This window comes from Schistocerca piceifrons, chromosome X (genome assembly GCF_021461385.2).
Source record: "Schistocerca piceifrons isolate TAMUIC-IGC-003096 chromosome X, iqSchPice1.1, whole genome shotgun sequence".
NCBI classification, from domain to species: Eukaryota; Metazoa; Arthropoda; class Insecta; order Orthoptera; family Acrididae; genus Schistocerca; species Schistocerca piceifrons.
In genome coordinates, this window is record NC_060149.1 from 127,310,911 (window position 1) to 127,337,934 (window position 27,024).

The 27,024-nt window shown below is 43.5% G+C and overlaps 1 protein-coding gene across 2 annotated transcripts in view; it reads right to left on the bottom strand.

Moving 5' to 3' along the window:
- LOC124722081 (mucolipin-3-like) overlaps window positions 1-27,024 on the bottom strand; it is a 183,649-nt gene that overhangs the window by 121,129 nt on the left and 35,496 nt on the right. Inside the window, exon 1 of one of the 2 annotated variants that reach the window (XM_047247276.1) lies at window positions 25,420-25,610. The exons of the other annotated variant lie outside the window; for it this stretch is intronic. Coding sequence (XP_047103232.1) covers window positions 25,420-25,516 — 97 coding nt within the window. The 5' untranslated portion in view covers window positions 25,517-25,610. Of the gene's footprint in view, window positions 1-25,419; window positions 25,611-27,024 lie in introns of those variants that run through there. 2 annotated transcript variants of the gene reach the window in all.

Sequence of the window (27,024 nt, forward strand, 5' to 3'; positions counted from 1 at the left end):
TGCCCTTCTTAGAGACTGCTTGCGCTGTACAGTCACCAGTAGGAGATTACTTAGTCTGCTTCATTGTGGGTCATCTGCCCTGATGGCACCCACTCCAATCAGGGGCTCTCTCCACGGGCACCACCCAGCCACAGCTAAGGTCACCTGGCATGATGGCCGTTGCCCAGAGTCCTGATGCCCCAGAAAGACAGGCATCTACTCCTTGGCATATGTGGGGAGTTTACAGCTCAGGCATGAGCAGTGTGATCCCTGTGTTGCCACAGGGCTACCACCAAATGGGTACATTACAGCCCCACCACAACGGACACGCTACTGTGCTGGATATTGGGCGCAGAGAATGTGTTATGTACATAACAGCCTTACTAAAAAACCTGGAATTATAGAAATCATACCATGTGCAGCTACAGTCACAACCAAATTAACACTCTTTCAGAAACATTTTGACATGATTGCTGACAGTATGTTTATACTGCAGCCTTGCTGTGTTGACGTCACTGCTCACTAGGAGCCTTATTACATTTATGCACCAGCTTTGCTGCCTGCACTTCACTGGCCATGCAGGACTATTGCTTCCTGCTGGAAGCCTTTACCCAGCACATTTCCATGTCACTAGTTGATTGGATTACTAGCAGTGTGTGCTGGGTAAATAATATTCTCTGGATCATCGGATGATGACTAGTGCTTTGTTCATGTTAAACACGTTATCAACCAGGAGAAAGAAGACGTAGGGATGCACCCTTTGAATGTATACTGTCCACATTGCAAATACTTTCACCAGTTCCAACAGCAGCTCAAAAATTATCCAGTGCACTTTTTCAGACAGTTATGAATGTCACAATGTACACTCCTGGAAATGGAAAAAAGAACACATTGACATCGGTGTGTCAGACCCACCATACTTGCTCCGGACACTGCGAGAGGGCTGTACAAGCAATGATCACACGCACGGCACAGCGGACACACCAGGAACCGCGGTGTTGGCCGTCGAATGGCGCTAGCTGCGCAGCATTTGTGCACCGCCGCCGTCAGTGTCAGCCAGTTTGCCGTGGCATACGGAGCTCCATCGCAGTCTTTAACACTGGTAGCATGCCGCGACAGCGTGGACGTGAACCGTATGTGCAGTTGACGGACTTTGAGCGAGGGCATATAGTGGGCATGCGGGAGGCCGGGTGGATGTACCGCCGAATTGCTCAACACGTGGGGCGTGAGGTCTCCACAGTACATCGATGTTGTCGCCAGTGGTCGGCGGAAGGTGCACGTGCCCGTCGACCTGGGACCGGACTGCTGCGATGCACGGATGCACGCCAAGACCGTAGGATCCTACGCAGTGCCGTAGGGGACCGCACCGCCACTTCCCAGCAAATTAGGGACACTGTTGCTCCTAGGGTATCGGCGAGGACCATTCGCAACCGTCTCCATGAAGCTGGGCTACGGTCCCGCACACCGTTAGGCCGTCTTCCGCTCACGCCCCAACATCGTGCAGCCCGCCTCCAGTGGTGTCGCGACAGGCGTGAATGGAGGGACGAATGGAGACGTGTCGTCTTCAGCGATGAGAGTCGCTTCTGCCTTGGTGCCAATGATGGTCGTATGCGTGTTTGGCGCCATACAGGTGAGCGCCACAATCAGGACTGCATACGACCGAGGCACACAGGGCCAACACCCGGCATCATGGTGTGGGGAGCGATCTCCTACACTGGCCGTACACCACTGGTGATCGTCGAGGGGACACTGAATAGTGCACGGTACATCCAAACCGTCATCGAACCCATCGTTCTACCATTCCTAGACTGGCAAGGGAACTTGCTGTTCCAACAGGACAATGCACGTCCGCATGTATCCCGTGCCACCCAACGTGCTCTAGAAGGTGTAAGTCAACTACCCTGGCCAGCAAGATCTCCGGATCTGTCCCCCATTGAGCATGTTTGGGACTGCATGAAGCGTCGTCTCACGCGGTCTGCACGTCCAGCACGAACGCTGGTCCAACTGAGGCGCCAGGTGGAAATGGCATGGCAAGCCGTTCCACAGGACTACATCCAGCATCTCTACGATCGTCTCCATGGGAGAATAGCAGCCTGCATTGCTGCGAAAGGTGGATATACACTGTACTAGTGCCGACATTGTGCATGCTCTGTTGCCTGTGTCTATGTGCCTGTGGTTCTGTCAGTGTGATCATGTGATGTATCTGACCCCAGGAATGTGTCAATAAAGTTTCCCCTTCCTGGGACAATGAATTCACGGTGTTCTTATTTCAATTTCCAGGAGTGTATTTCCAAGTTTGTTTTAGATATTTTTAACTCCGAATTGTTAAAGATATGAGGATTTTATTCAACATTCTCCACATAATTTCTGTCTTTGAGTAATTCATAAGCCTACTCACTATGTGGTAATATTTTGTCAGCCGTTACCCACATTTACTTCACATACTATATCTACCACTTATGAATCTTCATCTTGATATTTTATGTAAGAAGGGAAAATGATAAATTATATGAAACTGAGAAACTAATTTCAAAACTTACACCTAATATTATTCATCATGTTGATGTTGTGAAGATCTGTATGCCTCTAGTCCCCATACAGCTTTGTGTACACAAATGTCAGAAATAAACGCCTATTTAAAATCATCACTTGGAGTTGTTACTCTTTAAATTCTCATAAGCTCTTGACAAACATTACTGTTTGCATATTGTGGTGTCACTGGTAGGATACTGGGGGAAGGCAGCCAGCCAACAAAGGAGATTTCTTACAAAACTCCTCTGTGACCCGTCCTAGAATATTGCTTAAGTGTGTGGGATCCTATTGGCAGAGGTTGAATGTATAAAAAGAAGAGCAGCACCCAATGGTCACATGTATGTTTGATCCATGGGAATACATCACGGAAATACAGAAAAACCAGAGCTGGTTGGTGCTTGAAAACAGAAGCAAAATATCTTGCAAAGGACTTCGTACAATTTTTTTTTTTTTTGTGTTTGTGGGGATCCACAGCCTTCAGATGCTTCATAAATGTATACATGGTCCGAAGTAGGCTGTAATGTGATTTTTATTTAATCTAGTGATTAGCCAATTTCAACTACTTGACACTGTCAAGCACATGTAAAACCAACATGGAAAAGCACTACACTGTGTGCATATATCACCGTGTATAAATAACAGTTAACAACTGATGTGATACTACATATTAAGTTATGATGGCAGTCGCACTTTAAACACTACCTTGAGGGACACCATTCTCCTGCTCAAAGTGATCAAAGAGGACATCACCAAGTTTGTATCTAAAATAGTGTGGTGAGAGGGAAGGTGGAAAGACATGCTCAAAGGTCCCATTCATGGAAATGTCCAAGGATAATATGCCCCAAGTAGTATCACATACTTTCTCAATGTCAAAAAATATTCCCATTAAGTGATGCCAGTGCAGGAAAGCGTATTGTGTAGCCATTTCCCGGAGGACCAGGTTATAATAGGTGGCATGATGTCTTCTTAAACCACATTGAAAGTTACTAATGAGCTGCCTGGATTCTAAGATCCAGACAAAGCGGCAGTTGGCTATCTGCTCCAAGGTCTTTCCCATGCAGCTAGTGAGGGCAACACAATGATAACTGCTCAGCTGTGTGAGAGACTTCCCAGATTTTAAAAGTGGAATTTAAACTGCCTCTCACCATCAGTTGGGAAAGTGTCCTCACTCTCAAATGAGATTATAAAGGGCAAGGAGGATTTATTTGCTCTGTCCTGTGAGATGCTGTAACATACTGTAATGGACCCCAGTGAGAGCAGGTGACATGTCAAAAATGGTAGACAAGGCAGAATCTAGCTCCCCATGTAAGGGAAGTTGTATTCTTCTTCTGTGATAGAATGGAAGACCCAACTAACCCTCTTGACAACCACTACTTAGTGTCGATAAGTCTAATCCCAACTGATAGTAGCAATAACAGTGGCAAAATAGGCTGCTGTTGTCTATGCATTGTCTCATGGGTTGGTCTGGAGATTTCCATTTCCCATTAGAGCAACCACTGGGCACATCCCTCCTCTCCTACAAACCCTCCTGTTCGTCTACCATACGACTGTACTTTTAGTGGTGCAGATTATGGTGGTGAGAAACTGTTGCCACAATCTCTCTTTGCTGTCTGATAATTCAGCAACATTTCACTCTAGCTACCCGAAAGGCTGCACAGTTCTCTGTGGTTGACTGGCACTTGGACCTATACAGAGCTGCCCACCAGGTCTTTATTTCAGCAAGCAATGTGGAGGTTCCCTGCTGTTTAGGGGTGGCGTTATGTAGGGCTGACGTACGCTGCTGGTGGTCATTGAAGGCGTCGTAACAGCTGTATAATATGTGAATGCCATCCTCCTACCAATAGTGCAACCATATTAGCAGGATACTGGCAAGGCATTCGTTTTAATGGACAACAATTCGCGGCCCCAAGGTGCACATCTTGTGAATGACTTCTTTCAGGATAACATCACATGACTAGAGTGGCCAGCATGTTCTCCAGGCATGAACCCTATCGAACATGCCTGGGATGGATTGAAAAGGACTGTTCATGGACGACTTGAACCACCAACCACTCAGGGATCTACACCGAATTGCCATTGAGGAGTGGGACAATCTGGACCAACAGCACCTTGATGAACTTGTGGATAGTATGCCATGACAAATATAGGCTTGCATCAATGCAAGAGGACGTGCTACTGGGTATTAGGGGTACTGGGTGTACAGCAATCTGGACCACCACCTCTGAATGTCTTGCTGTATGGTGGTACAGCATGCAATGTGTGGTTTTCATGAGCAATAAAAAGGGCCAAAATAATGTTTATGTTGATCTCTATTCCAATTTTCTGTACAGGTTCCAGAACTCTCGTAACTGAGGTGATGCAAAACTTTTTTTTATGTGTGTAGAAGGCACATGTTGTCAACCTATGATGCACATGCACTGATACAACAATTGCTTGTAAGCTGGTTGTGAGGGAGAAGTGAGGAGCAGTAGATGTTGCTAATGAAAATAGTCCGCAGCTCGTGGTCTACTGGCTAGCATTGCTGCCTCTGGATCACGGGGTCCCGGCTTCGATTCCTGGCCGGGTTGGGGAATGCTTGTGTTGGTCTCATTATTTTGTCATCATTGTTAGTGACAGGGGCTAGATTGGACTGTGTAAGAATTGGGGCTTTGTACGGGCACTGATGACCGCGTAGTTGAGTGCCCTACAAACCAAACACCACCATCACTAACAAAAACAGTAACTTCTCCATTAGCTTTCTCTCCAGCAAGGTTGTCCTTTTTCGTGCAGAATGTGGGCATATAGCTCAGGGATGTCAGATAACTTAAAATGAGTCACCTGAAGACATATACACATTAGTCTATTCTGAGCTAGTAGACAGTTCCACCAGGTGTGTCCTGAATCCACTGAAGTTCCACTGGAGCATAGAAGTCATTTTAACAGAGAGGCTTTCTTCTGTCTTTCCTCCCATTGTTCCTTCTTGGTAGGAAGATTGCGGTGGGCTAGTATGGTCATAGCCTGATCCATCAGACACGACTGAGGTCACATGGTCTGAATCCTTTGAACCAGATCGTTTGGGCCTACTAGGTTTCATCCCTAGCTTGGATTTTGGGGGCAGTGGTAAGGTTCGTTTAACAGAAAAATGTTTTTGATTTTCTTTTCTGTCTACTGTGAGGGTCTGCTATTCTTTTAGATTTAGGTTCTGCTGTCAGCTGTCAACGTCGGGGTACCAACACTAGTTTTCTGCACAGGTTGCTACTCCTTAACCATTATCTTCATGTTAGATGTGTTGTGTCACTTTGATCTCCTAGTTTTATTCTCCCCTGCAAATACAGAACATTCTTTGCTTCAGACTGAACAGGTTTGGGAACAATTAACATACATGGGTGGGGCAGTACATTAATTTGTAGGCAGTGGAACCACATCTTCCACACATAGAATGACTGTGGCAGCCCTTGGTGGTATAATGAAACCATTGACACTTGTAGCAACACATTGGATTACAGATGTAGTGCCTAACTTGAAAGTGGAGAAAGCCTGCACAATATATTCACTCAAGTTTGGTAAATTGAACGAGATAAAAGGTGCTGACTTCGGCAGCTCATCATTCCTTTCACAAAAATCTGAACTTCAGTGACCCTTTCACTTTCCCATTCTATGAGGGTAATCCCAAAAGTAAGGTCTCCTATTTTTTCATAAGTATGTAGATCTGTTTATTTCTACAATAGTTTACATCGGTTTAAAGCTTGAACATTTAGCTATTTTTTGCCATAATCACTTCTGTCGATGCATTTTTGTAGACACCGTAGCAGTTTTCGTATGTCATACCAGCTCGCCACCATGCTGTTCAGAAAGTTATGAACCTCTTCTTTCACCTGATCGTCTGAGCTGAATCGCTGGGACCACAGTTAACGCTGACAGCTACTGTGAGACTCTGAAAAAACTGAAATGGGCAATTCAGAACTGGAGAAGAATGGTGAGCAAGGACGTACACATTCTCCATGACAACGCTTGCCCACACATCGCTCGGCAAACCATTGCTCTGCTCCAGCAGTTTCAGTGGAACATAAACACCTACCCACCCACCCTATAGTCCTGACTTGGCGCACAGTGACTATCACCTGTTCCCTAGGTTAAAAGAACATTTGACTGGAAAGTGATTCAGCTCCGACAATGAGGTGAAAAAGAGGTTCATAACTTTCTGAACAGCATGGCGGCAAGCTGGTATGACATGGGTATACAAAAATTGCCACAGCATCTACAAAAATGCATCAACAGAAATGGTGATTATGTCGAAAAATAGCTACATGTTCAAGCTGTGAACTAATGTAAACCATTATAAAACTAAACAGGTCTATGTACTTATAAAAAAATTGGAGACCTTACTTCTGGGATTACCCTCATAGATACTCTGCAAGCCATGATTCATGGACATAAGCACCTCAGTCTCAAGAAAGTTTATTATATTCAAACTGAGAGTATGTTCAAGGATTCTGAAGTAAACAGAAGTTAGGGATATTGGTCAGTAATTATGCAGATCTATTCTTTTACCCTTCTTATGTACTGGTGTCACCTGCACTTTTTTCCAGTCTCTTGGGGCTTTGTACTGGATGAGATATTCAAAATAAATACACACTAGGTAAGGGGCCATTACCATAGAGTACTCTTTGTAGAATCAAACTGGGATTCCATCGGAACCTGGTGATTTATCTGCTTTCAAATCCTTCAGTTGTTTCTCTGCATCAGGTATGCTCATTACTATGCCGTCCATATGGAGTCGGTACAATGGTCAAGTGATAGTATGTCTGTGTGATTCACCTGTATGAACAATTAATTGAATGTGAAATTTAAAACTTCAGCTTTCATTTTGCTATCTTCAACTACTACACAAGACTGGTCAATGAGGGATTGAATGGAAGCCTTAGCCCCACTTAGCAATTTTACATAAGACCACAATTTTCACGGGTTGTCTACCAGATATTTTGCTAAGGTGCGAGGATGGTAGTTGTATTCTTTGTGCGAAGATCTTTCCACAGATACACGAATCTCTAACCAACCTTCACTTGTCATCATTTGTGCATTCCCTTTCGAACCAAGAGTGCAACGGCTTCTGCTTCCTCAGCATCTGCCGAATTTCGCTATTAAACCACGGCGGGTCTTTTATGTCCTTTATCCACTTACTACACACATAACTCTCCAGACAAAATTTACAATCTGCTTAAACTTCATCCATAATTCCTCTACATCCATATTACTGGAACTAAGTGATGCCAAGTCACAGTCCAAGTGCAGTGCGAATAACTGCTTGTGTGTTCCATCTAGCAGAAACACTCTCCTAGCCTTCTTGACTGATTTATTAACTTTCATAATCATAGTTGTTATAATGACATCATGAGTGCCAATCCCCATTTCTATACTGACATTGTTGATAAGGTCCAGCCAACAGGCTACAAAATCTAAGATTGACTTTCTTTGAATGACTCTATAACTGTCTACATCTATATCTATACTCCGCAAGCCACCTGACGGTGTATGGCGGAGGGTACCCTGAGTACCTCTATCGGTTCTCCCTTCTATTCCAGTCTCCTATTGTTCATGGAAAGAAAGATTGTCGGTATGCCTCTGTGTCGACTCTAATCTCTCTGATTTTATCCTCATGGTCTCTTCGCGAGATATACGTAGGAGTGAGCAATATATTGCTTGACTCCTCGGTGGAGGTATGTTCTCAAAACTTCAACAAAAGCCTGTACCAAGCTACTGAGCATCTCTCCTGCAGAGTCTTCCACTGGAGTCTCTCTATCACCTCCGTAACGCTTTCGTGAATACTAAATGATCCTGTAACGAAGCGTGCTGCTCTCCGTTATATCTTCTCTATCTCTGCTATCAATCCTATCTGGTACGGATCCCACACCAGTGAGCAGTATTCAAGCAGTGGGTGAACAAGTGTCCTGTAACCGACTTCCTTTGTTTTCGGACTGCATTTCCTTAGGATTCTTCCACTGAATGTCAGTCTGGCATCTGATTTACCGACAATTAATTTTATATGGTCATTCCATTTTAGGTCACTCCTAATGCCTACTCCCAGATAATTTATGGAATTAACTGCCTCCAGTTGCTGCCCTGCTATATTGTAGCTAAATGAAAAGGATCTTTCTTTCTATGTATTCGCAGCACATTACACTTGTCTACATTGAGATTCAATTGCCATTCCCTGCACCATGCGTCAATTTGTTGCAGATCCTCCTGCATTTCAGTACAATTTTCCATTGTTACAACCTCTCGATACACCACAGCATCATCTGCAAAAAGCCTCAGTGAATTTCCGATGTCATCCACAAGATCATTTATGTATATTGTGAATAGCAACGGTCCCACGACACTCCCCTGCAGCACACCTGCAGTCACTCTTACTTCAGAAGACTTCTCTCCATTGAGAATGATATGCTGTGTTCTTTTATCTAGGAACTCTTCAATCCAATCACACAATTGGTTTGATAGTCCATATGCCTTTACTTTGTTCATTAAATGACTGTGGGGAACTGTATCAAATGCCCTGCGGAAGTCAAGAAACATGGCATCTACCTGGGAAACTGCATCTATGGCCCTCTGAGTCTCGTTGACGAATAGCGCAAGCTGGGTTTCACATGATCGTCTTTTTCGAAACTCATGCTGATTCCTACAGAGTAGATTTCTAGTCTCCAGAAAAGTCATTAGGCTATACTCGAACATAACACGTGTTCCAAAATTCTACAACTGATCAATGTTAGAGATCTAGGTCTATAGTTCTGCACATCTGTTCGATGTACCTTCTTGAAAATGGGGATGACCTGTGCCCTTTTCCAATCTTTTGGAATGCTATGCTCTTCTAGAGACCTACGGTACACCGCTGCAAGAAGGGGGGCAAGTTCCTTCGTGTACTCTGTGTAAAATCGAACTGGTATCCCATCAGGTCCCAGCAGCCTTTCCTGTTTTGAGCGATTTTAATTGTTTTTCTATCCCTCTGTCATCTATTTTGATATCTACCATTTTGTCATCTGTGCTAAAATCTAGAGGAGGAACTACAGTGCAGTCTTCCTCTGTGAAACAGCTTTGGAAAAAGACATTTAGTATTTTGGCCTTTAGTCTGTCACCTTCTGTTCAGTACCATTTTGGTCACAGAGTGTCTGGACATTTTGTTTTGATCCACCTACCACTTTGATGTAAGACCACAATTTCTTAGGATTTTCTGCCAAGTCAGTACATAGAACTTTACTTTCGAATTCATTGAACACCTTTCGCACAGCCCTCCTCACACTACATTTCGCTTCGTGTAATTTTTGTTTGTCTGCAAGGCTTTGGCTATGTTCATGTTTGCTGTGAAGTTCCCTTTGCTTCCGTAGCAGTTTCGTAACTCCGTTGTTGTACCACGGTGGCACTTTTACATCTCTTACGATCTTGCTTGGCACATACTCACCTAACGCATATTGTACGATGGTTTTGAACTTTGTCCACTGATCCTCAACACTATCTGTACTTGAGATGAAACTTTTGTGTTGAGCCATCAAGTACTCTGAAATCTGCTTTTTGTCACTTTTGGTAAACAGAAAAATCTTCCTACCTTTTTTTATATTTCTATTCACGGCTGAAATCATCGATGCAGTAACCACTTTATGATCACTGTTTCCTTGTTCTGCATTAACTGTTTCAAATAGTTCATGTCTGTTTGTCACCAGAAGGTCTAATATGTTATCGCCTAGAGTCGGTTCTCTGTTTAACTGCTCAAGGTAGTTTTCAGATAACACACTTTAAAAAATTGCACTGGATTCTTTGACCCTGTCACCCGTTATAAACATTTGAGTCTCCCAGTCTATATCTGGTAAATTAAAATCTCCACCCAGAACTATAACATGGTCAGGAAACCTACTCAAAATATTTTCCAAATTTTACTTCAGGTGTTCTGCCACAACAGCTGCTGAGCCAGGGGGCCTATAGAGACATCCAATTACCATGTTTGAGCCTGCTTTAACTGTGACCTTCACCCAAATTATTTCACATTTCTGATCTCTGTCAAGTTCCTTTGATACTATTGCACTTTTTATTGCTATAAAAACGCTTCCCCCTTCATTGTCCAGCCTGTCTCTGCAGTATACATTCCAATCTGAGTTTAGAATTTCATTACTGTTTACATCTGGTTTCAGCCAACTTTCCGTCCCTAGTACTATGTGGGCATTGTGACCATTTATTAATGAGAGCAGTTCTGGGACATCGCTACAGGCACTCCTGCAGTTTACTATTGCCTCATTAATATTGTCATTCCTTGTTGCGTTATGCTTACTGCTACCTTGTCGCATCTCAGGAGGCATTTTGTCAGGCCAAGGGAGGGAATTCTCTAACCTAAAAAACCCACATGTGCACTCCACACGTACTCTGCTACCCTTGTAGCCACTTCCTGTGTGTAGTGCACCGCCTGACCTATTCAGGGAGACCCTACATTTCTCCACCTGATAGTGGAGGTAGAGAAATTTGCACCCCAGATCTCCGCAGAATCATCTGAGCCTCTGGTTTAAGCCTTACACACAGCTACAAACCAGAGGACTGCAATCAGTTCTTGGAATGACACTACAAAGAGTTAGCTCAGATTCCACCCCGCGAGCGAGGCTTTCCGCCTTCAACTCCGTCAACCACCTGTATGAACTGGGGATGACCTCTGAACCCAGACGGCAGGAGTCATTGGTGCCAACATGAGCAACCATTTGCAGTCGGGTGCACCCAGTGCTCTATCGCCGCCGGCAGGGCCTCCTCCACATCTCAGATGAGACCCCCCCATCAAGCAGACAGAGTGAACACTGGCCTTCTTCCCCGACCTTTCCGCTATTTCCCTAAGGGGCTCCATCACCCGCCTAACATTGGAGCTACCAGTCACTAATGAACCCCTCCCCCCATGTGCCTGCTCGGCCCTTGCTGGAGGAGTGGCAACATGTCCACTCACAGGCAGAGCGGGCGATGACACGTGACCAGGCCCCACATTGACCCTCCGCCTCGTAAAGCGCGAACGCCGTTGAACCCTCCACTCCCCTTGGGGAGAGAGCGGCCCAACCGCGCCCAGTACCCGCAAAGATGTCTCAACAGCAGAGACTGTGGGTGAAGCATGTAACACCTGTGGTGTACCATGCGACACACCAGACTCTCCACTGCTCTTACAATCTGAGGCAGCAGCCTGAAGACGGCTGTTTGCGGCCATCAGCATGTTCAGCTGTTTGCGTACAGTGGCCAGCTCCTCCTGCATCCGTACACAGCAGTCACACATCCTATCCATACTAAGAAATCAATAATTTACCATAGACAGTTAAGTAATCAACTTTTAACTAGACTGCTAATTCACTAATGGCGACTGATAGCTGACTAAACTGTGGTTACTAGACACTTCTTGTTGGAAACAACGAAAATGAGCACTAACTGTCTCTGACTGTATTCAAAACAAACGCGACATCTACAGAATACTATTACTAGTACTCGAAAATTAAAGCTTCCTAAAAGTAAAAACACACAAAAAGAAGTGACAAGTGAGAAAAACACAGTTAATACTTAAATTTACGTAGCTTGTTGCATAGCAGATGTGAAGCAGACGGCAGTTACGACGACACTAGCACTGTCACAGCAGAATCGGGTGGCTGGTAAAAAACACCCAATAATTAACTTTGTTTCACCTATGCCTGTTACATTTGACCAGATGACTTCAGTGTCACACTCAACTTCGATATCAATGGAGCTATTTTTGTCAACTGCAATGATCACTCCCCCTCCTATGGCCTCTAATCTCTCCCTCAAAAAAAAATGGTTCAAATGGCTCTGAGCACTATGGGACTTAACATCTATGGTCATCAGTCCCCTACAACTTAGAACTACTTAAACCTAACTAACCTAAGGACATCACACAACACCCAGCCATCACGAGGCCGAGAAAATCCCTGACCCCACCCGGGCGTGGGAAGCGAGAACGCTACCGCACGACCACGAGATGCGGGCATCTCTCCCTCCAATATACACAATGTGATCAAAAGTATCCAGACACCTGGCTGAAAATAACTTAAGTTTGTAGTGCCCTCTATCAGTAATGCTGGAATTCAATATGTTGTTGGTCCACCCTTAGCCTTTGTGACAGCTTCCACTCTCACAGGCATACATTCAATCAGGCGCTGGAAGGTTTCTTAGGGAATGGCAGCCCATTCTTCAGGGGCACTGCACTGAGGAGAGGTATCAATGTCAGTCGGTGAGGCCTGGCACGAAGTCGACATCCCAAAGGTATTCTATAGGATTCAGGTCAGGACTCTGTGCAGGCCAGACCATTACAGGGATGTTATTGCAGTGTAACCACTCTGCCACAGGCCATGAAGTATGAACAGGTACTCAATCGTGTTGGAAGATGCAATTGCCATCCCCGAATTGCTCTTCAACAGTGGAAAGCAACAAAGTGCTTAAAACATCAATATAGGCCTGTGCTCTGATAGTTCCATGCAAAACAAGGGGTGCAAGTCCTCTCCATGAAAAACACGACCACACCATAACACAACCGCCTCCGATTTTTACTGTTGGCACTACACATGCTGGCAGATAATGTTCACTGGGAATTCGCCATACCAACACCCTGCCATCGGATCGCCACAATGTGTACCAAGATTCGTCATTCCACACAACGTTTTTTCACTGTTCAATGATCAAATATTTACGCTCCTTACACCAAGCAAGGCGTCGTTTGGCATTTAGCGGCATGATGTGTGGCTTATAAGCAGCCGCTCAACCATGAAATCCAAATTTTCTCACCTCCCGCCTAACTGTCATAGTACTTGCAGTGGATCCTGATACAGTCTGTAATTCCTGGGTGATGGTATGGCTAGATGTCGGTCTATTATACATTATGACCCTCTTCAACTGTTGGCGGTATCTCTCAGTCAACAGACGAGGTTGGCCTGTATGCTTTTGTGCTGTATGTGTCCCTTCATGTTTCCACTTTACTATCACATCAGAAACAGTGGACCAACGGATGTTTAGGAGTGTGGGAATCTTGCGTACAGACATATGAGACAAGTGGCTCCAAATCACTTGGCCATGTTCGAAGCCCGAGTTCTACGGAGCGACCCAGTCTGCTCTTTCAAGATGTCTAATGACTAATGAGGTCACTGATATGGAGTACCTGGCAGTAGGTGGCAGCAAAATGCACCCAATATGAAAAAACATATGTTTTTGGGGCTGTCCGGATACTTTGGACCACATAGCATACGTTCCATGACTCGCTACATATCTCAGAGTTTTCCCCTTAGGTTACAGCCACCTCTTCGTCCCAAGAACAATGTGTGCATGAGAACTTTCCTGGAGAGCAGTAAATTCAGGAACTTTATTACGAATACTTTGACAGTTTACTGATAAACTGTGACAGTCTTTATTTCAAATGTCATTTGACTTCCCTTGCTGCATATTGACTGGTGAGTGTTCAGAAGCCTAGCTAAAAAACCCTCTTGTGCTCTCCAAAAGTACTCTGCCGCCCGAGTAGCTGCTTCCTTTGTGTAGTGTATCCCTGAACTATCAAAAGGAGAGTCCTAAAAATCCCCACAGGATAATGCAGGTCTAGAAACCTGCAGTCAAGACAGTCACAGAGTTGACGAAGCCTTTGGTTGAGACCCTCCACTTGTCTCCAAACCAAAAAACCCCGATCAACTCTCAGAACGATGCTGCTAATTGTGACCTCTGCTCGTATCCCGCACATGACACCAGCACTCTTCACCACCTCCACCAGCCTCCTGTATGAACTGAGAATCATCTCACAACCCATTGGACAGGCATCATCGGTGCTGATGTGAGCCACAACATGCAGATGACTGCACCCTGCATGCTCGATAGCCACAGGCAAGGCCACCTCCACATATCAAATGAGGCCCCCCAGCAGACATACCAACTACACATTAGCTTTCTTTCCAGTTCTGAACTCCATCCGTCTAAGGAACTCCATAACATGCCTAACATTGGAGCTCCTAGTAACTAGTAAACCCCTCCTCCCATGTGCCTGCTTGGACCCTACTGAAGGAGCAGCCATCTGTCCACTCACAGAGTGAATGAGTAAGGTCAAGCAGCCAGTCTCCACATTGTTCCTCAGTCTAGAGTGATGTGAACTTGTTACCACCCACCTCTCACCCTGTTGTGAGGGAGGATCCACCAAGTCAAGTGCACTAAGAGGTGCCTCAGAAGCAGAGTCCATTGGCAAAACAAGCAACACATGAGGTGTCCCATGTGACACACCAGATTCTTCACCAACCATACATCCCGAGGCAGCAGCCTGAAGATGACTGACTGTAGACAAAAGCACATTCATTCAGCTGTTCGCAAATTGCGGCCAACACTTCCTGCATCCACATGCAGCATGCACCCGTCCTAGCCATCCTAGCAAGACTAACTGAAAAGGGGAACATCACACAATTCTAGATATGCAACTTGCTACCCTCCTAATGCATCACCAATGGATGCTGATGCGTTAATGAGCTATGTAGCTGGATGTACAGTGATCAACTATTGTGCTACAGACTGAATGAATTTACACTTACAAATATGTGAGATGAAACAAATTAAACAGAGAAACATGCATGAAGTTCAATAAATATACTATGAGGGAAACAGAGAAAAAGAAACACTTAACTTGCCACTCTGTAGATGTACTCATATCAGCTGAGAGCTGGAGCCTGACTGACTGGCTTACTAATCACTAGGTATGCTTATTACTATGTCATCCATACAGGAGTCTGTCCAATTGTCAAGTGATGGTATGCGTGTACGATTCTCCTGTGCGATTGATTTCTTGAATGTCAGATTTAAAACTTTGGCTTTTGTTTTGCTATCTTCAACTGCCACACCAGACTGGTCAACAAGGGACTGAATGGAAGCCTTCACTCTCAAAACAAAACAGATGAGTAACTACTGCACTACAGACAGATGCTGAAGGTCTTTGGTACCCTTATCCATTATGTCCCAGCACATTAGAACTCCTCCCACAATGTAGCCTAGCATGCAGTCCACTGCTGATAGCGTTGTCACGAAATAGTTTGGCATTTAACAACTTTGTTACTTTGGTAGCTTTCAGAGTCTAAATCAGGGGTGTACCATTTCACAAACCCTTGATACATTTAAATTACTCTGCAAGTTCCTCTAGAGCTTTATGGATGTAGAGAGGTGACAATTTTTCAAACAAACCTTCTATATGTTCATCAACAATAAACATATTATTTACACAGGAAGTGGTCCATCACTATTACTGCTTTCACCCATATTCAAAGGTGTCTCACCCAGATTAACCCCACATGGTTGCTTTGGGTTTTCTGTGTCCAACGGACCACTCAAATCGCTGGGAGTGTAAGAAGGTGATTTAAGTTTATTGGAAGTCCCATAAGCAGCTAATAAAGGAAGTGTCTACCCGGACACAGCCCCACTTCCCTAGGAAAGCTCAGTACAATTGAGGTGCACCAGGTTTCCCAGAGATTGCCCACTAATGAATGTTCCACCTCAAGAGCCATGCATCTCATTGGCATGCAGCACATCTTGAGATCGATTCACTTTTTTGCAGAGCTTTTCATCCTCCTGGTGTGACACTGGCAATTAAGCCAAGAAACATGTTCCCTGTGACATACAGTTGGTTGGTTGGTTTAAAAGAGGGGAGGGGGGGGGGGGGGGACCAAACTGCTAGCTCATCAGTCCCTTGTTCCGATTAAAATAATTCCACAAGAGTGGGAGTAAAATAATCGAGACATACAAAACACAGCTGGAAGAAAGAAGAAAACCACAAGAATGACAGATGAGCAACAAACACTACAATAGACAAATTTGGACAAGAAAACCAGAGAGAGACGCAAGAAACATGTTGAAGAGATCAAAACAAGAGAGCAGATTACCATGGCTGGCTGACCATGAGAATAATAAAGAGAAGCCAGCCACTCTGCAACATATTAAAACCTCCACCCTAAATGCACTAGGGTGGAGGACACAGAGGTACAAATGACCTGGCCTAACACTTAGATCAAAAGATAAAACCCACCCTCACAAATAAAACGTGAAACTAAATCAGCCGATGAGGCGTTGTCAGATAAAATCAGCGGCAACGAGTCTGGTAACCCAAGATTTCGTCACAGGGCAGTCAAAGTGGGACAGTGCACCAGAATATAGGCCACTGTCGACTGGGCGCCGCACCAACACTGAGGTGGGTCTTCACTGAGCAAGATAGCTGTGGGTCGCCCAAGTGTGGCTAATGCGGAGCCGGCAGAGAACCATATAGTCCCTATGAGAGGCCGCATGGAGGACTTCCACACATTTGTAGTCTCCTTAATGATACACAGTTTGTTGTGCATACTGTTAGCCATTCCATCTCCTAAAGCTGAAATACCCTGTGGTGTAAGACACATCGCAGCTCAGTTTCCGAGATGCCAATCTCTGGAAGCTGTTTCCGTGTAGCCTGTTTGGTCAGCCTGTCAGCAAGTTCATTGCCTGGGATTCTGGCGTGTCCTGGAGTCCACACAAACACCACTAAATGACGGGAGCGCTCCAGGGCATAGATGGACTCCTGAATGGACGCTACCAAATGATGTCAAGGGTAGTACTGGTCAATAGCTTGTAGGCTGCTCAAGGAGTCTTACACAGAAGAAATGACTTGTCAGGCCATGAGTGGATGTGCTCAAGAGCATGAGATGGCCGCCAGCTCTGCAGTTTGTTTGTTTTTTTTTAGGACACAACAAACAACTGAGGTCATACACACCCAAGTCAAAACTATAGAACACAATGGACAGAACAGGAGACAGCTAAAAAAGGCACATGGAAAAAGGACTAAAGGACATCATACAAAAATGGAGGTCCAAAACTAAAAATTAAATGGCGTTCACCATATTGCTTCAGCGGATAAAAAGTAGAACGCTGTCGACAGCTTGCGCGTCATTCGCTAAAATGTCTGATAAATCAGATGGCAAACCCAAGCTCGAACATTGCTGTTGTGGTCTTCAGTCGAGAGAGTGGTTTGATGCAGCTCTCCATGCTACTCTATCCTGTGCAAGCTGCTTCATCTCCCAGTACCTACTGCAACCTATATGCTTCTGAATCTGCTTACTGTATTCATCTCTGTCTCCCTCTACGATTTTTACCCTCCACAATGCCCTCCAATACTAAATTGGTGATCCCTTGATGCCTCAGAATATGTCCTACCAAGCGATCTCTTCTTCTAGTCAAGTTTCTCTTCTCCCTAATTCTATTCAGTACCTCCTAATTAGTTATGTGATCTACCCATCTAATCCTCAGCATTCTTCTGTAGCACCACATTTCGAAAACTTCTATTCTCAACTTGTTTTAACTATTTATTGTCCACGTTTCACTTCCATACATGGCTACACTCCATACAAATACTTTCAGAAACCACTTCCCGACACTTAAATCTATACTCGATGTTAACAAATTTCTCTTCTTCAGAAACGCTTTCCTTGCCATTGCCAATCTACATTTTACATCCTCTCTACTTCGACCATCATCAATTATTTTGCTCCCAAAATAGCAAAACTCCTTTACTACTTTAAGTGTCATTTCCTAATCTAATTCCCTCAGCATCACCCGACTTAATTTGACTACATTCCATTATCCTCGTTTTGCTTTTGTTGATGTTCATCTTATATCCTCCTTTCAAGACAATGTCCATTCTGTTCAGCTGTTCTTCCAGGTCCTTTGCTGTCTCTGACAGAATTACAATGTCAATGGCGAACCTCAAAGTTTTTATTTCTTCTCCATGGATTTTAATTCCTACTCCGAATTTCTCTTTTGTTTCCTTTACTGCTTGCCCAATATACAAATTGAATAACATTGGGGATAGGCTACAACCCTGTCTCACCCCCTTCCCAACCACTGCTTCCCTTTCATAAACCTCGACTCGTATAACTGCCATCTGGTTTCTGTACAAATTGTAAATAGCCTTTCACTCCCTGTATTTTACCCCTGCCACCTTCACAATTTGAAAGAGTATTCCAATCAACATTGTCAAAAGCTTTCTCTAAGTCTACAAATGCTAGAAATGTAGGTTTGCCTTTCCTTAATCTATTTTCTAAGATAAGTCGTAGGGTCAATATTACCTCATGTGTTCCAACATTTCTATGGAATCCAAACTGGTCTTCCCCGAGGTCAGCTTCTACCAGCTTTTCTATTCGTCTGTAAAGAAATCGTGTTAGTATTTTGCAGCCATGGCTTATTAAACTGATAGTTCAGTAATTTTCACCTCTGTCAACAGCTGCTTTCTTTGGGATTGGAATTACTATATTCTTCTTTAAGTCTGAGGGTATTTCACCTATCTCATACATCTTGCTCACTAGATGGTAGAGTTTTGTTAGGCCTCACTCTCCCAAGGCTGTCAGTAGTTCTAACGGAACGTTGTCTAGTCCCGGGGCCTTGTTTCGACTCAGGTCTTTCAGTGCTCTGTCAAACTCTTCACACTGTATCATATCTCCCATTTCATCTTCATCTACATCCTCTTCCATATCCATAGTATTGTCCTCAATGACATTGCCCTTGTATAGATCCTCTACATACTCCTTCCACCTTTCTGCTTTCCTTTCTTTGCTTAGAACTGGGTTTCCATCTGAGCTCTTGATATTCATGCAAGTGATTCTCTTTTCTCCAAAAGTCTCTAATTTTCCTGTAGGCAGTATCTATCTTATCCCTAGTGATATATGCCTCTACATGCTTACATTTGTCATCTAGCCATCCCTGCTTAGCTAATTTGCACTTCCTGTCGATCTCATTTTTGAGATGTTTGTATCCATTTTTGCCTGCTTCATTTACTGCATTTTTGTATTTTCTCCTTTCATCAATTAAATTCAATATCTCTTCTGTTACCCAAGGATTTCTATAAGCCCTCATCTTTTTGCCTACTTGATTCTCTGCTGCCTTCACTATTTCATCTCTCAAAGCTACCCATTCTTCTTCTACTGTATTTCTTTCCCCCATTCCTGTCAATTGTTCCCTTATGCTTTCCCTGAAACTCTGTACAACCTCTGGTTCTGTCAGTTTATCCAGGTCCCATCTCCTTAAATTCCCACCTTTTTGCAGTTTCTTCAGTTTTAATCGACAGTTCATAACCAATAGATTGTGGTCAGAGTCCACATCTACCCCTGGAAATGTCTCACAATTTAAAACCTGGTTCCTAAATCTCTATCTTACCATTATATAATCTATCTGAAACCTTCCAGTATCTCTACACTTCTTCCATGTACACAACCTTCTTTCATGATTCTTGAACCAAGTGCTGCCTATAATTAAGTTTCACTCTGTGCAAAATTCTACCAGGTGGCTTCCTCTTTCATTCCTTACCCCCATTCCATATTCACCTACTACGATTCCTTCTCTTCCTTTTACTAATATCAAATTCCAGTGACCCATGACTATTAAATTTTCGTCTCCCTTCATTATCTGAATAATTTCTTTTATCTCATCATATACTTCATTAATCTCTTCATCATCTGCGGAGCTAGCTGGCATATAAACTTGTACTACTGTGGTAAGCATGGGCTTCGTATCTATCTTGGCCACAATAATGCGTTCACTACGCTGTTTGTAGTAGTTTACCCGCATTCCTATTTTTTATTCATTATTAAAGCTACTCCGGCATTACCCCTATTTGATTTTGTATTTAGAACCCTGTATTCACCTGACCAAAAGTCTTGTTCCTCCTGCCACTGAACTTCACTAATTCCCACTATATCGAACTTTAACCTAATCTTTTCCCCTTTTAAATTTTCTAACCTACCTGCCCGATTAAGGGATCTGACATTCCATGCTCCAACCCGTAGAACACCCGTTTTCTTTTTCCTGATAACGTCTCCTGAGCAGTCCCCGCCCGGAAATCTGAATGGGGGACTATTTTACCTCTGGAGTATTTTACCCAAGAGGACGCCATCATCATTTAACCATACAGCAAAGCTGCATGCCCTTGGGAAAAATCATGGCTGTAGTTTCCTCTTGCTTTCAGCCATTCGCAGTACCAGCACGGCAAGGACATTTTGGTTAGTGTTACAAGGCCAGATCAGTCAATCATCCAGACTGTTGCCCCTGCAACTACTGAAAAGGCTGCTGTCCCTCTTCAGGAACCACACATTTGTCTGGCCTCTTCAACAGATACTCCTCCGTTTTGGTTGCACCTATGGTACGGCTATCTGTATCACAGACACGCATGCCTCCCCACCAACGGCAAGGTCCATGGTTCATGTGGGGGAGCTCGAACGTAAATTGAAAAAAAGGCATTCCAGCAGGAAGTGGCAGACAGTTAAAATTTGGCCGCAATGCGTACAAAGTGGTGGGGCAGTGCCCAATACGCAGCCGAGTTAAAATTATCTCCTCCTGGAGGGATGCCCGAGACGAGGTCGCCCAAGGCACTGGGAGAGGCTTAATAAGCCATAGGTTATTCCCATGAAGGGAGGACCATTGGCAATGCCAAAGGGACACCACCTCCAGACAGAGGGCAATGCAGAGTTCATAGAACGGAATATAGGTACTTGGACTGAGGTACCAGATCTGCAGCCTTGGCAGCAGCATCAGCAGCCTGGCAGATCAACATGACCAGGGACCCACAGAAACATGACATTGGCTTCACCAAGGGTGAGCAAGTGACAGTTTTCCTGGACCTGCTACACCAAGGGATGAGCAGTGTACAGTGCACAGAGACTTTGGAGGGCACTGAGTGAGTCTGAGAAGAGGACACAAGTGGGAAGGCTGTGTCGCCGGATGTACTCTGTGGCCTGATACAAGGTGAAAAGCTCGGCTGTAAATACTGAGGAGTCTGCTGGATCCAAAACCGAAAGACACAGGTGCCAATGACGAAGGCACACCCAACCCCATGGTCAGTCCGAGAGCCATCAGTGTGTACGAAGGTACTATCTCTAAGTTCCATGCGAAGGTCTTGAAACTGAAGGCGATAGATGGAGGCTGGAGTAGTGTCCTCACGAAGCGAATGAAGGCCTAGGGGAACATGGGCTGCTTCAAGCCAAGGTGGTGAAGGGTTAACACCCGTTGGGAAATCTGCAGGTAGTGTGAAGTTAAGCTGCCATATCAAGTGGCGAAAGCGGATTCCAGGAGGTAACAGAAGAGGGATGAACCCCCTACTGACAATCAAAGGAATCATCAAAGAAAGAGGCATAGGACGGGTGGCCACACATGGCAGACAAACAGCATGCATACCTGCTGAGGCGAAAGTCATGGTGGTAGGACAGTGGTAGTTCAGCAGCTTCTGCATACAGACTCTCAACTGGACTGGTGTAAAAGGTGCCTATGACCAAATGGATGCCATGATGATGGATAGTGTTGAGATGGTGTAAAAGGGATAGTTGTGCAAATGCATAAACAAAGCACCCATATTAGAGTTTCAAATGGACAAGGGACCAGCACGAACCAAGGAGGGTGGTTCGATCAGCACCCCAGGAAGTACCACTGAGGACATGTAGGACATTAAGTGACTGTGTACAGTGGGCTGCCAGTTAAGAGACATGGAGTCAATCATGATTTTGACTTTCTCTGGAGGTGACTCCCCCTCAAAAGCGAGGATGAACGCCCTGGTATCAATCTTGTTGTCTGGCGAGCCTCGTCCTATCTGCTGTATGAAGGAGCTTTATTTCCCACAAGATAAATACTTTAGTGACAAATCTTAATATTAAAAGGTATCTCCATAGAGGCAAAGTAGATAATGTTAGGACACCAATTGTGTATTAGAAATATCATAGGCTTGGAGAAGTAAAGTTTTGAAGCTTCCGACACAGTACCACCTATTTACAATGCAATGGTGATTTGGAAAGAATGCGATTCTTCATTAGCTGTTTCTGGTTTTGGGATTTGTTAGTAATGTGATACCTCACTGACAGACCAATGATGTTATTAACATGGACGATACAATACTCAAGACGTCATCAAGATGAAAACATTAGAAAACAGACACTGACAAATTAACAGGTCTTCCACAATAATAGATTTTTAGGACTATTATTGTTATTAACATTCTCAAACATAGTATGAACTTGAAAATATCAGGCCACAATGGAGAAATAGGGGATTTCATCAAACACTTTAGTGCAGCTTTGGAATGCACAACTTACATAAAAAAAAGACTGTCAAGACACATTCTTTGGCTTTGCCAACTCACAATCAAATTTTCACCTTGCATCCTAGACCTCAGTCTACACTACAGTTTGGTGCAGGTAGCTGGATGGTCCAATTCCACTCATCTGCTTTGACCTGTGACATAACTTGTGTGACATTAAGTGCAGCACGTTTGAAATGGACTGTACAGACGTCACGTTGGAGCAAGAGATGGCAGAGGGCACACACTAGTGCGGGACATTTATGTTCCTAAACTGTTCGTGAGTGTAGTGAAGCACTAGCCTTAGAGAGAGAGAGAGAGAGAGAGAGAGAGAGAGAGAGAGAGAGAGAGAGAGAGAGAGAGAGAGAGGGAGAGTTTTGTTTGAGCTATATAGGTCAAATGAAATAATTGATTCCAGATGTCTTTTTATACTTTCTTATTCTGTTTATTTTTGAGGATTTCACTTTTTTTTTTTTAATTGTGATGTTATTCTTATTGTTGTACATTTAGCATGTCCCCACCATAAACCTCCTACTTCCCATCTTGTCCTGTTAGTTTCATTTTATCGCTGGAGTGAAATATTTCATAGCATTTACAGCTTTGTTTGCAGGTGTATTTAGTGACGTTATGGTTACCACATAGCTGGAAACAAGAGGATCCGCCACCTTCATGGTGTCACAGCTCAAAGCAGACAGGCAGAATCTGAATTTTCGGTATTTCCATCCAGTGTTACTGCATCATCATAAAAAAACCTATACAGATGTAGTATACAACACAATACAAAACAAAACATTGCTCCTCTCAATGGATCACTGTCTCCACTAGGTCTATAGAAGTCTAGTAAAGAACATAATCAGAGCTACTACTCACAAGCATTAAACCACATGTTATAAATAAAATACACAAGCAAGATGTACAACTCCAACATATCAACAAAAATATCCTGAAGGCTAGCTATGTAACATAGGATTTCACACATCAAAGAATATACCATGAGTCTTGCTCTTCACTAGGCCTAAAACCTGCTTGTAATTGCATTAAGCCTTGATTCACTGATCACACTGCTATGCACAGGTGTATGGTAATTTGGACTGTCACGTACCATCGAAAAAATACACGCCACAGAACTAATGGAAAATTGACTGACAATGTTTTCTTATGCTGCAGAAATGAATGTAACTTGCAGAAAACTAAAAAATCAACTTATTAGTCATTTGAAGCAATCCAGGGAAAGTTAATAAAAATGCAAATCCAGGATGTTTTAGTCTATAACAGTGACTAAAATGGTGACCCATTTGCAGTATTCAAACTTAACTTCAAAGTTTTCCTTTATGCTATAACGTTATCTTAAAACTAAACAAGACTATACACACAATAATTTGTGTGACACAGTTTCTTTGCATTTAACGTACTGTTGCAGAATAATTCAACAAAGCACATAGCCTGCAAACTTTTTCTCAACTGTTCTGTTCCCTCCTCCTGGGGTTGGAGAAGTCAAGATGTCAGGCAACTAGTGTCATATGCTACTTTACTCGCAACCTTAATAGTGAAAAATGAAAGTCTACAATTGTACCATTGTTAAATGCCACGATTTATTTCACTGTGCTGTTTTCAAGTTAAAAGGTATGTACAGCAGTTCCTGGCCCATTACAGAAGCTCTGACTCCATGGAAAAGAAAGTACACTCAATACCAAGTTATCATTACCGAATGTTGGCTTCATCCCATAATGTAATACTGATATGTTTGTGATGTCATACATGCACAAAGAGAAAGAGAGCAAAACAATGACAATATTTCTTTTGGCTTTAGATAAGTTTATGGAATGGAGGTTACAGTGACTGACTGATTGGTAACAGAGCCCTAGGTACAGGTTATGCTGAAAGGTGACAATCTGGTTGTGAGTTGGCAAAAACAATCAACATCGATACAACAATCCAGTTGTTAGATACTGATCTGGAGCATAGCTCAAGGTCTAGGCTAGGTCGAAAAGTGACTGTTTGGTAGTGATTTGGCACAGTGGTACTGGAACTTCAGATAATCCAAAAGCAAGCTCACTATGCGCAGTGTTTCATATCCCAGGAGGTTGATTCAATCTACCAATACTGGATGTCGGTTTTAAGCCATGAAGGAATGTTGTAGAATGTGAAATGCGGCCACAAACTGAGAAAGCAAAACACTTGCCCTATTTATTTTCCCTACATATTTTTTTCGGAGTGAAAGTTTTACTAACAGACTGATCTGTAGGGCAGCAGGAGGTCTAGATTAGGTTGGAAGGTAAATCCAGTGAATGTCATGTAACCATAATTTTTTGTGTGTATGAGAAAGGGTAGGAAAGAGGGCAGAGGTGGGGATATAATACGAGAACGTTAATTCCCCTGTATTTCACTTTAAATAGTGAAGAATTCGAGATATTACTTATCACTTGGTTAGCCCACACACAATACCAAACAATTAAGATTCGTCGATGTTTACGTCAGGTGAGACATGTCTGCTATTTACGGTATTACGAAAATATTATCTAAATGGTTTTGAGTTCCATAGGTTTGTTTTCAGAGGATGGAAATTCGTCTGCATACTGCACATGACATACACAAGTCCTATTGAAACTTCACGAAGGTGAGGGTCATGTAACACATATTCACATGTGATGACACGAATGACACTTATAGTATTCCATTTCTAAATGTAGTGGCAACACAGTAACGTACAATGAGATTAAGAACAAGTATCAACAATCAACCGATAGAAACTAAAGTTCTCTCGTGCACCGCTCAAATTCTACAAAGGCTAATTACTCTAATTTTTCAGAGTAATCACTTACGTATCCTGTTAACCTCCACAGTAGGGCTTTCACTACGCACACAGTTCCCTTCATTGCGGTGTGAACATTCACTCGCTGTCACTTCAGCGGACAGCATTCTTACCACTGCATTTGTAGTATCAACACTACATTTGACAATTGCGGTTCTGGGTCAAAGATCCACATTTGCGAAGATATGATCATTATCAGCTGAAACAGACTATACGGGGAAAAAACAATCGAAGGTTGATAGACAGCAAACAGTTGAGAATTAAGATCGACTACAGCAAAGTCAGCCGTGCGCAAGAACTGTAGGACGTCATGGGTAGAGGCAACCGATTAGAAAATTAGCTAAATATTCGCACATATGAAACAATAAACGTAACTGTTTAAAGCTCTTTTAGTTTACGACAAAACTGGAAAAATGAGTTTTTATTTAGCACATTCAGTTTAAAATCAGTTCATACTGGCAGTCACGTCACTTCATGTCGCGTCAAAACATTTCACAATGGGTTTCAAATGGTGGCATTCACACAAGCCGTCAACGGACCGTCACCTCAAGTCAGGGTTTCTCGGGAAATCAGTTTTGACTGTTTCGTCATATGGAATCATCTGAAGTTAACCCATTTTCGTCGCCTTCATGCATGTTTTAGAAGTGGATTTTGTACTTCTTTCTCTTTTTAATTTTACCATTGTGCTTTGCAGTCGTGGCAAATTGCAAATGTTCCATGACGACTTGGATAGTTTCTTCACTGAGCGTCATTCCGCAAGTGAGATCAGATATGTGAAAGCGAAAAATTATTTGGAGTTTACAATAACTGAACAGAGCTGACATCCACACTGTATGTAAATGACAATTTGACGAAACAGTTTTCATTAATTACTTTTTAAGTGAAAAAGTTAGTGTGGCGGCGTAAGCTGTCGCCAGCACACCGGTCGGCAAAGATGTAGCAAGAAGATCGATAGTAGGTGCTGAATCATGTGCGCCTATCACGAGAGAAGCCAAAGACAGACTCGCAAGCAACATGCTGGCAACGCCCTCTCGACCGTAAGTATTTAGATCGCCGTCGCGGACCGGAGGGCTTATCGCTGTATTCCTTCCTCTCGCCACCTCCACACCCAGCATTTCCTTCATCAGGGAAACTTCCAGCACCTCCCCATCCCAGATGTTGAACTTTGCTGTGACATCTACCCTTCCTATCAACGTAGCCTGGTCTTGCTTAGTCACTAGCTCAGTCACTATTCTAGTTGGCTTTTATCAGTACATTGCTACCAGATTAGTGTACATAGCAGGACTTGTACTTTACCTATAACAACACTAAAGTTTGTTATGGCTAGAATACCGATACTGCCTGTAAGAGGACTATCACAGAAGAGCTTGGACTCTCTTAAAGATAAGTAGCTTCATGTTTATGTAAATAAACAACCCTGTTAATGTACTGTGCAGTTGTACAGTAGAAAGAGCTCAACAGCCACCATACAACATCCTCTCCCTTTTTTCCAATGGTAAAAGACTCTATAGTTAGTTCTAACAGAGGAGAAAAAATATAGTTGTTTATCACATTGTAAGAACACTACCACCTACATATAAAACGCATACAAAAATTATCGAAACGATAATTTTCA